Raw genomic sequence first — 15,639 nt, 5'->3', positions numbered from 1 at the left:
CAGAGAGGAAGGAGGGATTTGGTTTAGGTGGCCGGTAAATGAGGATGACTGTCATGGAGGAAAGAGTTTTGAAGGCGAGATATTCCAACGATGATACTGAGGGGAGGGTGAGTTCTGTGATCCGGAAGTTCTGATTGAAAATGACGGCGAGGCCACCTCCCGCGGTGGGAGGGCGGGGTTTGCCGATGTAGTTGTAGCCAGGGGGATGCTTGGTTGAGGGAGAAGAAGTCGTTGGGTTGTTGCCAGGTTTCGGTGAGCAGAAGGAAGTCAAGAGTGTTGTCGAGGATTAGTTCATGGAGGGCAGGGGCTTTATTGTCGGGATCGGGTGTTGAGGAGGGCAAAGTTGGTATGGTGAGAGGGTGGTGGGATGGGGGCAGGCTGGAGAGATCTGAGGTTGTCCCGTTAGCAGTGCGTGTGGTCGTTGGGGTGTGGGGGTATTGCAGTTGAGGGGGACAGTGAGCCGATTAGCAAATGATTGGAGAGTATGATTGAGTGTATGTGAAGTGGGGAAAGCACTGTAGTCCGGTCCGGGTTTTCTGTGTAGCCTGATGATGCGTTCAGCCCTATGTGAACCAGTGGGTGAAGCATTCTGATGACGTGGGACAGGTGCAACAGAGCGTGCAGGTAACCAGATGGATGGAATGGATTGTCCGTGGTGGAAGAAAACAAACTTGCGGCGAGACCTTCTGTGGATGTAACGGAGTCGATGTAGAAGTCCGAGCTGTTTGATGACTGGGATGCAGGATGGAATGGAGTAGTTGACGAATTGGACCAGTTGCAGAGTTGAATATTTGATCATGATGCCGAGCGGATCCACGGCATGACCGAAGGAGAGGAATGTCTAGTCTTGGTCGCGGCTCGCATCTGGTGGAGGTTGCCTATGAGTAGGAGGTCAGCAATCGGGTTAGCCGCCGAAGCAGCTAGGATTAGCCGCCACGCGTTTGGTGAACGGGGGCAGCTAGCTAGCGGCTAACCGACGAGGCAAGAGTCCGGTCAAGGAGCCCAGGCGGCCCTCGGGAACCAGCAGAGAGACTGTCCAGAGGTACAGAGGCTGTCCAGAGGTAGGGGGTACAGCGAACACAAACACAAGAGAATAGCAGACGAATAGCAGACGAATAGCAGATGAATAGCAGACGGAGAAGCGGCGAATAACCAGCGCCAGCGTCCTCTCACGTCGGTTATCTTATCCCCAAACAACAAGTGTCAACAAACAAGTGTCCTGTTAGCATGTGTTGATGTGAGGGGCTTCATAAGATTGGAGTTGCTTGAGGCAGACGTGGATAAAGTCTTTTTTCCTGGGCATGGTGTGCATGTTACATAAACATTCTTGCCTTTAATTTCAATGAGCGAGAAGTAGTGCCGGTACTTCCAGTTCGAGAACGCTACCTTTGAATTTCCCTGGCTCGTCGCCATTGTCGCTGTCTTGTGTTTAGTGGTATTCAGAGCGTGCAGTAAGGCAGGGTGAGTAGGGCATCCACCCACCCAGCCAATCATCATCGCATTTGCAACGGTGTCATCATCCCCCCTCCCCTGCTCTCTCCAGGCAGCTGGTGTGTAGCCAAAGCCTGACACCTCGCGCTTCATTCAACCAAATTGTAGTAACGGGCCACTTTACATTCTCAGTAACGGTAACGGCGTTGCAACGATGGGAAAAGTAATTCATTAGATTACTCTGTTACTGAAAAAATAACGCCGTTAGTAACACCGTTATACTTAAACGCTGTTACTCCCAACACTGGACAGACAAAGTCTGTACAGTACACCTTACTATGTTCTTGCACTGTTTTTGTTGTTAAGTGATAATATAGTGCCTTTATTTAATTTAAATTTAAAATGTACTATTGAAAATCTTGAATTAAAAGTCAATAATGACATTATTCTTTGCAGTGTGACCGTGTGTTTTTTCAGCTGAAACTTGCGTAAAAGGAATAAAAGTGATTTGACTTTCTTGGGTCAGTTTCTAAGACAGCAGTCCCGACTTGAAACATCTCGACACCACTCTGCTGCTCTATATTTATTCCTCCAGGTTTTGGAGAACATGTGTGTGTGTTTACAACATACCGGACATGCAGATAAACAGTGGAGAAGTGAGTGGGTTGTGTTGGCTAAACAGTTTAAAAAGTCTAAAGCCCAGTCCAAAGTCCAAAACCTGGATGAATATAGAGCATTGACCAAAGTTGCTTTCAAATTGTATCTATTGTACTTTATTTTTAGTGACTTAGTATTAAAAAGATGTAAACAGTGCAGAGTGTTTAATATGTTGCAGTGAGATGGGCTTTTATTTTGTAGGAGACCCTCTGGACACCCCTTAAGGACCCTTTGGAGTCCCTGGACCCCAGTTTAAGAACTTCAGCTTCAAGCTACACTGCTGCAGACGCTGGTTGTTGTCTATCATGGGTTAGTTGTTAGAAGTTAAAGATTTAAATTAAAAGATCTTTTTCCTCTTTAGCTGACCTCTGATCAATGCATGTAAGAGCCATGTTTTGTTGTTTACAGTTTTTGAATTTTATTCCCATTGCAAAAGTAGTAGGCCTTAATTGTTTATGACATTTAAAATATGTGTAATGGTAATGATGTCACGACCATGGGAAGCAGGAGCGAAGGTTATTTTGGGGATTTGCGTTCTCTCTCTCTCTCCCTCTCTCTCTCTCTCTCTCTCTGTCTCTCTACTACTGATACTGCAGTATCAGGTAGGGCAGTGGTTCTCAACCGGTGGGGCGCGGACACTTTCCCGGGGGGGCGCAAGTAGGCTACAGGATGGGAGAAAAAAAAAATCTGAAAAAAAAATTAAATTCACAAATATCCCACCCATGTTGAAATGCAAGTCTATAACACACAAACAAATCATCCTCCTGTGGACTTTTTTTTTGTCAAAAGCAACTAGCGACAAATCTAGTGACATGTATATAGCATATTTGTCATAAACGGGTATCTCTCTCCCCCCCCCTCTGCCTGCTGCACTGCGCGTTGTGTGTGTGTGTGTGTGTGTGTGTGTGTGTGTGTGTGTGTGTGTGTGTGTGTGTGTGTGTGTGTGTGTGTGTGTGTGTGTGTGTGTGTGAGACGGCCGGTCAGCGAGGTTGTCAAGCCCACAGCTTGTGGAGTTTAACTCCAAAAAGACAGTTAACCACAGGTTCCCGTTAATCTTATGATGGACATGTGTTGTGATATTTAAACAAACGATCCGTCAACGGCAAAATAAAAGCCTCTTATTAACGAGAGCGGTCTGAGAGACCTCCAGCCTACAGCGGGGTCTCTGAGCAGGATTGTCCGAGCGACGAGCTAGCGGCCGGGGCAGACGCCTGCTGGCTGTCGCCTCACTTCATGGAGCTTCTCAACTCCGAAAACTTTAAAGCAAATTGTCAATTCCAAAAACGTTGTCAGAAGTGAATTTTGTGATGAATAAGATGGCGAAAACTGTTTTGTTGTGTTTGGAGACTCAAAAGCACGTATCACTCTGCAGTTACAGCGGGTGCTGCCGTGAGCCCCTCCCCCGTCCAAAAGCACTCACAGGCGGTCAGTCTTTCAGTAGTCTCGCGCTGCAGTCCCAGCCTGCAGTCAGAGCAGAGAGGAGACACACACCACTCCGCGTCCAGGCTGCAAATGAATCGCGCATGCGCATGGCCGCCGCCGTTCCCACCCTGGTTTACAGAGCGGAGTGTAAATGTAAATGTTTCTTCACTCACTCTCACACAAAAATAAATGACTTCATTTGACTCACATAGCTCCATTCACTCCAGTCTAGTCTCTTGCCAAGTTCGCTTGTGCCAGCTCTCGCTAGTCTATTTTACTCTTAGTCTTTATTTTACAAAACCCAAACAGTCTTTTTAAAGACTAATCCCACAAACAGTCTTTTTAAAGATTATCCTCATTTTAGCCCTAGTAATATTTTAACTGCTAGGCAGTGCTCTTAGCTAACTACCCCTCTGTCTTTTACACCGGGTTGCTGCAACACCAACGCGGGACACACACACACACACACACACACACACACACACACACTCACTCACTCACTCACTCACTCACTCACTCACTCACTCACTCACTGACAAAGAACTACAATCGTTAAGTCTTAAAATAAAATCTGCATTGCCTGCGAAATCGTTATTTTGTTCGTTGTATTAAAGTCCCGACTGATTAACCCCCGGTACTAGTCTCTCAACATAGCCACACATGCACACATCGTTACATCATAGCATAAACTTTATTGAAATCACAACCAATCCATATCCAAATTATTTCAAACCCAAACAAAAATGGAGAGATTTCTAGTGAGGACCAACAAGGCAACCGACGCACCACCAGCTGCAAAAAAGCTTCGAAGGTACGATGAAGCATACCTGCAGTTTGGGTTTACAGTCACGGCTGATCTGAGACCTCAGTGTGTTGTGTGTGCCGAGGTGCTGGCAAACGACAGCATGAAGCCGTGCAAACTAAAAAGGCACCTCGAAACAAAGCATGCTGGGATTAAGGATAAACCGGCTGAATATTTTAAAAGAAAGCTTGACGGCCTCCATCAGCAACAGGCAACCATTTCAGTGCACAGCACTGTGTCTAAACAGTGTTTGGAGGCATCGTATGTAGTGGCCAAAAGAATAGCTAAACTGGGTAAACCGCATACAATTGCCGAGACTCTCATTTTGCCGGCGGCGCAAGACATGTGCAGAATAATGATAGGAGATAGTGCAGCAGCCAAACTCGGTGCAGTACCACTGTCCAATGACACAGTCGCTAGGAGAATTTCAGACATGTCTAATGATATCAGAGAGCAACTGATAGAGTTCATAAAAAAGAGTCCTTACTACGCACTGCAGCTGGATGAATCCACTGATATTGCTGGGCAGGCACAGCTCCTCACCTATGTCAGGTATCTGTGGGACAAGGCGATTGCCGAGGATGTCCTGGTTTGCCGCCTCTTCGTTTCCGCTCACTACAGGAGAAGCCATCTTCAATGTCCTTGATATTTTTATCCGAGAAAATGGTTTGACTTGGGACCGATGCGTTGGCCTATGCACGGATGGTGCGCGGGCAATGACGGGCCGTGAGCGTTGCCTAGCTGCTCGCGTTCAGCAAGTAGCTCCACTTGTGAAATGGACACATTGCATGGTCCATCGCGAAGCACTAGCTGCTAAAAAAATGCCAGTTCTCTTTGACTCCGTGCTGAACCAATCAGTGAAAATGATAAATCTCATCAAATCACGGCCGCTAAACTCTCGCTTGTTTGGGGTCCTCCTGCCAGGAGATGGGGTCAGGGCACAAACAGCTGCTTCTGCACACTGAAGTTCGCTGGCTCTCCAGGGGGCGGGTGTTACAGCGGTTGTATGATCTGCGAGAGGAGGTGAAGTGTTTTTTGACAGAAATCAAATCAGATCTGGTGAAGCATCTGGATGACACTATGTGGCTTGCATCTCTGTCCTATTTGGTCGATATATTTGACCGCTTGAATGGCCTCAACCTGTCTTTGCAAGGCCGCGAAACTCATATTTTGCTCCTTGCAGACAGAGTGGACGCCTTCACACAGAAACTTGACCTCTGGCATGGCCGCATCAGTCGAGGGAACTGCGACATGTTCCCCAGCCTTGCAGACTTCATCACTGATGCAGGCACGTCACACGATTTCTCCTCTCTGTTTCAGTCAGCGTCTGAGCACCTGTCAGCAATGAGAGAACAATTTGCGACGTACTTTGAAGAGGATTATCGCTCTTTTACGTGGGTTCGAGATCCATTTGTGTGCACAGCAAACGAGCTGTCAATTGATGTGCAGGAACAGCTTATTGAGCTGAAGAGCGACAGCAGGCTGAAGGAACTCTTTACCTCACGCCCTCTTTCGTCATTCTGGGCAGCATTGATGCAGGAATACCCTCAACTTTGTGACGGCGCCTTGAAGATTCTCCTCCCTTTCGCGACGACATATTTGTGTGAGGCAGGTTTCTCAAAAATGACTGCACTCAAAACCAAATACCGCAATCGTGCACAAATCGAGGATGATTTGAGGCTATGTTTATCAGACATTGCGCCAAGAATTGAGGATCTTTGCAAGGCAAAGCAGGCTCAGGTCTCACATTAACATCGCCTACCTGCAAGCTTCTGTAAAAAATGCAGATGATATATTAGGCCTAATAATAACAATAATAAAGCATAAATTCATATCAGAGCTCTGGTGCCAATTCCCAATTATGGCAATAGCCTAGTAATGATAATAGGCCTACTGATGATGATGATGATGATAATAACAACAACAACAACAACAACAACAACAACAAAGCATGTAACCTCATATAATTATATAGCAATAGCCTAGTAATGATAATAGGCCTACTACTACTCATAATAATAATAATAATAATAATAATAATAATAATAATAATAATGATGCCTGCAAGCTCACATTAGAAGTCTGGTGCTACTGCCAATTATAACAATAGCCTAGTAATGATAATAGGCCAACCTACCGCTACTGATGATAATAATAATAATAATAATAATAATAATAATAATAATAATAATAATAATAATAATGTGTGGGCCTAAAAATAATAGCCTAGGTGGCTATCTATCTATCTATCTATCTATCTATCTATCTATCTATGCAAAGTGGTGTAGTGGAGGTGGTGCCGGGAAGGGGGGGGGGCCCAATTGCAATGAACCAGCTTTGGGGGGGCCCAGCTTGCAAAAGGTTGAGAACCCCTGAGGTAGGGCATCGGGGTGTACATGCTGAAAGCCAAATATTTTGCATCGCGGTAGGTGCTGTGTTCATTTAAAAATATCTACAGCATGTAACGTGAGAGTGTGTAGGAAAAGTTGCTCAACTAGGAAGTGCATTTGTTTTCATAGAGCCCAGAATACTGCAGGGACGGGAGAAAGGTTGCTGTAAAACAACTCCAGTCAGCTGTTTAGATGAGTTCAAACTTGGAGCGGAGATAATAACCGTGAAATGTATCAAATATAGTAGAATATCTGACATGTTGAGTGTATTGTCTTTGTTTTTCCTTCTTTAGTATCGGTCATCACAACATTAAAACATGCTGCTGGTCTGAATGAAATCTAAATGACTTAAAGGTAGCCTACGGCGTACTGTCTGACCATTTGATGTTGGGTCCTAAAATATGTTGTTGTAAGTATGTTGATTTATTTTTTTATATGACGGTCTTCAAGTGCAATATTGTCATTGTTTTTCCCACATTAATTTCGATTAGACTAAGGGGCATTTCTTTGTAAAATTTGTTAGCTTTTTTAGTTGAGTTCTTTTGTTTTTTCTTTTTTAAATATTATTAACGGGTATAGGATATCGCTGACGGGTGCTGTGACATTCTGGACATGCAGGCCCATAGCCAGCCTTGTGGAAGGACTTCTTTTTTTCAAAAAGTGGACTTTTTTGAAGTTTTCTTCCTCGTTTTGTATTTAAGGTTCAAATACTTCATTTTGGTGACTTTTTATGCACTTATTTGTACTGGATTAGCTTGTCTGCTGATATCTTAACTAACACACTTTTTGATCGAAAATATTTATGTCATCACGTACACCACCTTTTTTAATCCAAACGCACGCTCTCACTCACACATGCACTCAAACATTTTGTTGTAAGTGCATAAAGTTAGCTGCTTAGATTGTTGATACATTAAATTGGTCCATGCTGCGTGCCAGTTAACAAGTTCAGGGCTTCGGTTTGGTCAAGATCATGTTGATTTGAGAGGGATTTGAATTATCGGTTATTTTAAAAGACACTTGTTCATTAGAACAACACAAAACTAGCCTAGTTAAAAAACACATACTTAAACTATGTACCTTTGGCAATAAGGGGAGGGGGGGCTTTTGAACCACCCAAACCCCCCCTGTCTATGAGCCTGACTTGGTTATAGGCTCAGATCTAGCTTTAGAGACCCCTTATTGCCTGCTAGAGTGGATTGAGGTGTTAATTCTTCTATTATTCCCTGCATGAACAGTGAACAGTTAATGTGTGGGTTTTAAAGTGTGCAGTGGTATTTTGTTCTTTTGGAGCATTGCTCTTTTGTTGTTTGTTTTGGGTCCTAAAGCATATTAATTGCCTTTAAATGATTACTGTGCATTCTTGTTATTAATATCAAGTGATTGTGTCAGTGGTCACCTTAGTGCACTCCTTCCCTAAAGTCTCTACTGTGTAGCTCAACACTGGCGCTGTCGGCCTTTTCCTTTTACTGTTTTTATCTCATGCAGATTTTGTGAATAAACTATGTATGTATATCTTGTAATCGGCCTCTCGTTGTTCTGGACACTTGCCTGTTTCCATCACTACATATGTAATATACATTAGAGTTCAGGTCATTGGTCATGTTGGAGAATGTGCTTTGCTGTGTTTTCTGCTCTCACAGTCCACTAGTCTGTCCTGCTTTTGGATATGAATTATGAGTTGGTTTCTTTAAAGGGGTGATAGAATGATTATATAGGGTATTTCACACTGTTCCTTATGGTCTCCTAATGGGGTATGTAACATTGGTTGGGCTGAAAATGGCCTGGTTGATATTTTATGGGCCCTTATGCATCCCTGTGTTTTGGCCCTATTTGTAACAAGAGCTTTTCTTCCAAATATGGTATGGTCATGAATATTTAGATGTGCTGCGCGGTGATTGGTTGAGTGACTTGCCATACGCAGACATTAGAGATGCGCGCTGATTGGTTGAGCGAATCCCCAATACACATACATTAGAGAAGCGACAGAATGTCATATTCCAGACACTGCAATGTTTCATTACCAAATTCACTTCTGAGACTTTTTTAAGCGAGAAATCAACTATATAAAGCTCAAATATGGGCCGTTTTACAAAAATGATGGCTAATTGCAAATTTGGTAAGACGTGTCGGACTTTAGGAGCTCCACACAGTCTGGCAGAAAGCGACAGCCTGCTGGGCTCCATACCCAGGGCAAAGTCACCCTTTGTGGATACTGCATACGGGCCTCCGCGCCAGCTGCCGGCATAACTATATCTATAAATAATACATTTACGGTTTTGAATGTCCCAATGTCTTATAAAGCTAACGTGCCCGATTTGATTTTAAGGCATTTTTATGAACGCGAGCGTCTTTGTAGGGACGAGCAGCTGCTTGCTATATGTCCCATTCATTACAATGGGGAAATACCGCGCTACTTAGCTACATTGTCGTCATAACTAAATTATATTTACAGTTTGAATTTCGATCCGCCACTTATACAACATCATTCCCCAATGTCTTATAAAGCTAACCGTTGTGTCCGATTTGATTTTAAGGCATTTTATATGAACATAAGCGCGTCTTTGTAGGACGAGCAGCTGCTTGCTATATTCATTACAATGGGGAAATACAGCAGCTAGCTAGCTACATTGCGTCATAACTAAATTATATTTACAGTTTGAATTTCGCCGCCACTTATACAACATCATTCCCCAATGTCTTATAAAGCTAACCGTTGTGTCCGATTTGATTTTAAGGCATTTTTATGAACGCTGGGTAAGCCTTTGTAGGACAAGCAGCTGCTTGCTATATGTCCCATTCATTACAATGGGGAAATACCGCGCTAGCTAGCTACACTTTCGCCATAACTAAATTATATTTACTGTTTGAATTTCGTCACGCCTCATACACAACTCATTCCCCAATGTCTTATAAAGCTAACCGTTGTGTCCGATTTGATTTTAAGGCATTTTTATGACGGGTAGCGTCTTTGTAGGACCGAGCAGCTGCTTGCTATATGTCCCATTCATTACAATGGGGAAATACCGCAGACTAGCTAGCTACATTGTCGCCATAACTAAATTATATTTACAGTTTGAATTTCGTCACGCCACTTATACAACATCATTCCCCAATGTCTTATAAAGCTAACAGTTGTGTCCGATTTGATTTTAAAGGCATTTTTATGAACGCATGGCGTCTTTGTAGAGACGAACAGCTGCTTGCTATATGTCCCATTCATTACAATGGGGAAATACCGCAGCTTGCTCACTTCGCCATAACTAAATTATATTTACAGTTTGAATTTCGTCACCGGCATGAATATTACAGGTTCCTCAAGGTCTTACAAAGCTTAGCTAACACTTCCGATTTCGGATTTCAATTGAATGTATTTTTGTGAATGTCAGAGTTAGGAGGAGCTGCTAGCTCTCATTGATGGACTCCATCTCACCGCGGATCTATCAATGAGACTCGCGGACAAGAGGCGTTTATTTTCCGATTGTTTGTTTAAATAACTCAACACACATACCCACTATAAGATTAACTGGAACCGCTGCGGGCCGGTAAAAGATTGCGAGGTGTAACAAGCTCCGCTGACACTGCGGTCAGGGTGGCGATGTAGCGAACCCAGGCAGCACCAACACCGGCACTAAACTCCGACACACAGTCGGAGAAAAATTTGCAATTAGCCATCCTTTTTAGAAGGCGGCCCATATTCGAGCTTTATATGGTTGATTTCCGCATAAAAAATTTCAGAAGTGAATTTTGTAATGGAATAGCAGAGATCTGCGTGACCTAACTAGATTCAGAAGACTACCTGATCTCAGGTCAGTTGTGTAGCCTATGTAAATGTTGGGCGTGACTGTTCTCTTAAGGTTCGGATTTTGAGATGCTTGCGCAAGCGCCTCAGCTTTGTTGGGATTCGCCCGTTTTCAGAGGCAGTTTCAAAATATGAGATTTTCATAGTAAAGGGGTGTCAGTGGGATTTTGAGCTTCTATGTATGTCCTATTTACCCACCAAACTGTCGTTATTCAACTATGACAGGGTAAAATCGGTTTTGCATTCTATCACCCCTTTAAAAGGAACCCCGACTAGTACGACATGTTGGCCTTATAAGATTAACGTGGGCGTCAGCTATTAGAAGGTGATACAAAAATAATCCAAATGTTTTGTTTTCTGTTAAAAAATGCAGAAAATCTGTTCCCTCGTAAGCCACCATGGTTATTTACGTCTCAATGCATTCTGGGGTAGTGACGTGTAATGGTTGTACCCCAACGTACCGGCTATTGACAGTACAGAAACAGCGAGATGAACACGTCTGCCGTTCAGCCTTCAGTTTGACCGTAGGCTTAAAGGACGAACCTAGGGGCTAATAACGGATGTGTACCCACTCTGTCGTTCTCTGGGACATGTTTTCATGCTAATGGATTGTGTTTGGAGCTTCAATGACACTAGCGCGGACCGCTGGTTAACCTAGCTTACAACATTACAGTATTCGGGGCACAGGGAAAGTAAAAACAAATCGCTATTTATACCACAAAAAAGACTCAAAATATCACCAAACTTCAAAGGTAGCATAGTGAGGGTCCCTACATGTTAACCGAAGCATTGAGAACTTTGTTAAGTGTACAGACGAAGAGCTGCGGGAGCTCAGTGAAAGGGCTACGAGAGAGAGAGAGAGCTATGCCGCAACAGAGTCTCGTACCAGTCATGACTTACAGCTGGCGATGCCAACTAAAATCAAAAGCAATTTGCACAATATATCTTAAATAATCGCACCGATGTAAACATAACTTGTCTAGCTAGCTAGTGTACTTACTCAGTGGATAACTGTCCATCTTGTCCCTCTAGTCTGTGTTGCGGCATTGACTACCAGTAGCTCTCTCTCTCTTGTAGCCCTTTGATGGAGCTCCCGCAGCTCTTTGTCTGTACACTTAACAAAGTTCTCAATGCTTCGGTTAACATGTAGGGACCCTCACTATGCTAACGTTGAAGTTTGGTGATATTTCGAGCCTTTTTAGTGGTATAAATAGCGATTTGTTTTTACTTTCCCTGTCAGTTTGTTTCTGACCACAGATGTAGACTGTATTTTGGTTACAGGAAAGTGAATTTCAGCACAAGGTCAGTTTTTTTGATAATCCAGCTTTGTATATGGTTACTTTATGTATGTCTCTTTTTATCATATCCTTTGAATAAACCATGTTTCACTCTACAAGCCTCTCTTTGGATAGCTTTGCATGTGGAATTGGACATGGTGGTCTACCTGAGTCAGAACCCTTTACATCCTGCAATCAGTTCAGTTCAACTTTATTTCAGACACATAGGTCCATTTCAGTATTAAATATGTAAAAAAAAAAGTTCTACATTTTGAAGTTGAACACTTACAGATATTTGTTCCAATTTTTCCCAAAATAGGAAATGTAACTTAAGTTGCGTAACTTTATGTTGGGTTAGTTAAAGCCATTATATATATATATATATATATATATATATATATATATATATTTCTTTTTAACCAGTTAAGCGACTCAAATTTGTACATAAAATTCCTCATCACAGCATGAAAGGTGGGAACATTACTAGTCACACAGCGAAACACCACGCGAATTTCGCCGCAACGCAGTTTGCCTCGAGCGTGTGGTGTCACAAAACAAACAACGCAAGACCGCAACAGAACACCGGCTGCTAGGCAGCTAGCAGAGGGTTGAAGCTAGGTAGCTAGCAGGTAGTTTTGTTTGCTAGCAAGCTATCGTTGCTAGCTTGTGAAACTAACCACTCGTCATCTCTCTCTCTCTCTCTCTCTCTCTCTCTCTCTCCCTTTTTTTTTAAGTTTTCTTGAATGTGTTGCAATTTATATTCTGCTCATATTATATTCATATTATGTTCTGATCTTGTATGCTGCATTATGCACAAATCAAATGTCCTCCCGCTATTTTACAGTTCATGTTATGTTATGAATAAATTAAGTTAGTTAAGCCAATTACCCGCACAAACTAAAATAAAATTCACCAATAATGTTCCTTCGCGCTAATTTTGCGTTCTTTTCTTGGCGCAAAACTTGCAAAAAAAATGAGGTGTGCAAGATTTTGGGTCTCACCCTTCTTTATTGCCGGAGAAGACAGCGGCAGCGGCGGCGGCAGCACATGCATTGGGTTCTTCCAATCCTTCAGGACCGTAGGAGCATTGGCGAGTACCATCAACTGGTGCAGGAGTTGCGTGTGGACGATCATCTGTTCCAGGGTTATTTCAGGCTCACCAAGGAGCAATTTGATAATCTGCTCTCCTGGGTCAGGCCACAGATCGCCAAGCGAGATACTCAGATGCGCGCATCTATAGGGCCAGCTGAGCGTCTGGCTATTTGTCTTCGGTGAGTGGCCTTTTTCGGTTTACTGCACAACATTTATGACATTGGTGTAGTATGCATTTTTTTCCCACGCATATTTATTGCTGATTCGTGATCATACAAGTTTGATGAGGCTACTGCTTACCATTACCAATTTTCTATGCCAATCATACAGGGTGTCATATACTGAGTAGTGTGTGTGTGTGTGTGTGTGTCAGTATGCTGTTGTCTATGATTATACAAAGCATTTTGATTACTGTTGAGTCTGCTCTGCAGAAGAGAAGAATAAAGAACTTCATTGCAATACTTAAACAAGTAGTAATGTAGATTTGCATCAAAGGTGTATTTACTCATGTGAATAGTATGCAATACTCATGTATCACATGTAGGCTATATACCATGTAAGTTCAATTTTTATTTTATATTAATCATGTTTTTTTGTTGTTTGTTTTTCACAGATACCTTTCCACTGGTAACTCATTCAAAGTAATTAGTTACGCTTACAGGGTGGGCCGCACCACTGTGGCCAACATAGTTGGAGAGGTATGTCAGGCCATATGGGACTGCCTGGTGGATGAGTTCATGCCCGTACCAACCAAGGAGGACTGGAGTGCCATCGCTGATGACTTCTTCCACAAGTGGAATTTCCCAAACTGCTTGGGTTCCATCGACGGGAAGCATGTTGTCATTCAGGCCCCCTCCAACTCAGGTTCTCTGTACTTCAACTACAAGCACACATTTTCCATCGTGTTGCTTGCTATAGTGGATGCAGATTATTTGTTCCGGGTGGTGGATGTGGGTAGCTATGGCCGGAACAGCGACGGTGGGACCCTGAACAACTCCCCATTTGGTGAGGCCCTGAAGGATGGCACCTTGGACCTGCCAGAGGACTGCGTTAATGCTGGAGCTGAACACCGTGGCCGCCTACCACATGTTTTTGTGGGGGATGAGGCCTTTCCTCTTCGTATGAACCTGCTGCGACCCTTCCCCGGCTCAAACCTCACGGTTGACAAGAGGGCATTCAACTACCGTCTCAGCCGTGCCAAGCTAACAGTGGAGTGCGCCTTTGGTATCCTCTCCAGCCAGTGGAGGATGTACAACCCAGCAACCAGAGTCGGCAGTAACAACGCCTGCAGAGCTACCTTCCGAGTCAGGGACACATTCTCTGAATATTTCAATGCAGAGGGTTCTGTTTACTGGCAACCACAACCACAGCCATAGTGCATGAAAACAAAAAAGGCTCTTTTAACTCTTGTGGGGTGTCCATATTTTGTAGATGTTTACTTTATCTGAATTAAAAATAATACACCTTACATCATTTGTGGTTCATATTTGCAATTTACCCCTGTGAGATCATATTTATGATAATTTTTGATAGGTTTGGTATATTTTAGCATGCATGTGTTCAAAGGTAAAAAAATAGAAACAAGATTTGTGATCATTATTGGTGCTTATTTCTTAGAACTTAATCAGAACTCAGTGCTTGAAATTTAACAATTTTGTACCTTTCTGTGGGAATAGCAGGTGTAGAAAGACAACAGTTTTCATAGCACTTACAATTAAATACACTTGTGTCCAGTAATGAGGAAACGGTAGTATTACATTAAAATAATTGTATACATTTATTTCATATTGATATTCCATTACATGTTAAACTACGGACTGAAGGACACTCTCCTGTTCAGTATCATACACCATTTTGTAAAAGCTGAACTTTAGCTGTGACTGCTTAGCCAGAGGCAAGCGCTTCAACATAGGAATAATGCTTTTAAAAAAAAGCTCCTCATCTGGAGGGACTGGTCTGGACGGCAGGCTCTCCACAGCAGCCAGCATTCTCTCCTCAAAAGGCACAGAGCTGGCAGGGCTGAAGCGGTCTCTCCTTGGCCTCTTCCGTGGTGGACCAGAGGGGGTGTCCAGGGGCCCGGAGACTTCAGTTTGGGATCTGGGGGGAATCTGGGGTGTCAGTGGGGAATTACCCACCATCTCCTCACACTCTACTTGCTGGCTCTCCTGGGGGTCTTCGGGTCCGGCTTCCTGCGTTATGGCTGCTGCCTGGCTCTCCTGCTCTCTTGCCATGGTGCCACCTCTACGGAGCTGGCTGAAATTCCCTGATGTCTCCCTGCTCTCCATGAAGGGTGCCAGGAAACCCATGATCATGAAGTATTTCCAAGGTCTACTGTCAGACAACCCAGCACCACTCCTACACCTGTCCTCCTTGTTCTTCTCCCTCTTGTAGGTGTCCCGAAGACCCTTCCATTTTTTTTGCACAGTTCTTCTGTGAGTAAAAAAAAATATGCACACAGGATAAGCAATAAATAATATATGTATTATACACCTCGCATTTCCAATTAACATGTACCCTGCTTTTCAAACGAACTTCTCACACACACATACAAACTTTTCTTTTCACATTTCAAGCACACGTTAAACATACAACAGCTATTCCATTCATTCAGGTCAGGGCAAAATATGACAGTACCAGTAAACCTATGTTAAAGCAATTGCAACCTCTCACGATTCAAAACGACAAAACGTAAACCCACCGGGAGCACCAACAATCATAGCAACCTTCTTCCAAATATCTGCCTTTTTTAAGATGTCCTTGTATTCG

General features: G+C 43.4%; 2 protein-coding genes across 3 annotated transcripts in view; both read left to right on the top strand.

Annotated features, from left to right (window-relative positions):
• LOC120557668 overlaps positions 1 to 14,287 on the top strand; it is a 1,015,838-nt gene extending 1,001,551 nt beyond the window's left edge. For both annotated transcript variants that reach the window (XM_039798215.1, XM_039798214.1), the window contains 2 exons: positions 12,760 to 13,052; positions 13,487 to 14,287. In XM_039798215.1, coding sequence (XP_039654149.1) covers positions 12,829 to 13,052; positions 13,487 to 14,249 — 987 coding nt within the window. In that variant the 5' untranslated portion in view covers positions 12,760 to 12,828 and the 3' untranslated portion in view covers positions 14,250 to 14,287. The remainder of the gene's footprint in view (positions 1 to 12,759; positions 13,053 to 13,486) is intronic.
• LOC120557119 (zinc finger BED domain-containing protein 5-like) lies at positions 4,254 to 6,064 on the top strand. The gene is given in 3 exon segments (XM_039797152.1): positions 4,254 to 4,925; positions 4,927 to 5,229; positions 5,231 to 6,064. Coding segments are annotated over 3 exon segments (1,809 nt in total).
• Positions 14,288 to 15,639: the final 1,352 nt, after the last annotated feature.

The sequence above is a fragment of the Perca fluviatilis genome, chromosome 4 (assembly GCF_010015445.1).
Source record: "Perca fluviatilis chromosome 4, GENO_Pfluv_1.0, whole genome shotgun sequence".
Classification (NCBI taxonomy): Eukaryota; Metazoa; Chordata; class Actinopteri; order Perciformes; family Percidae; genus Perca; species Perca fluviatilis.
The sequence above is the reverse complement of the archived record's forward strand: the minus strand, read 5'-3'. Positions and strand labels throughout refer to the sequence as shown.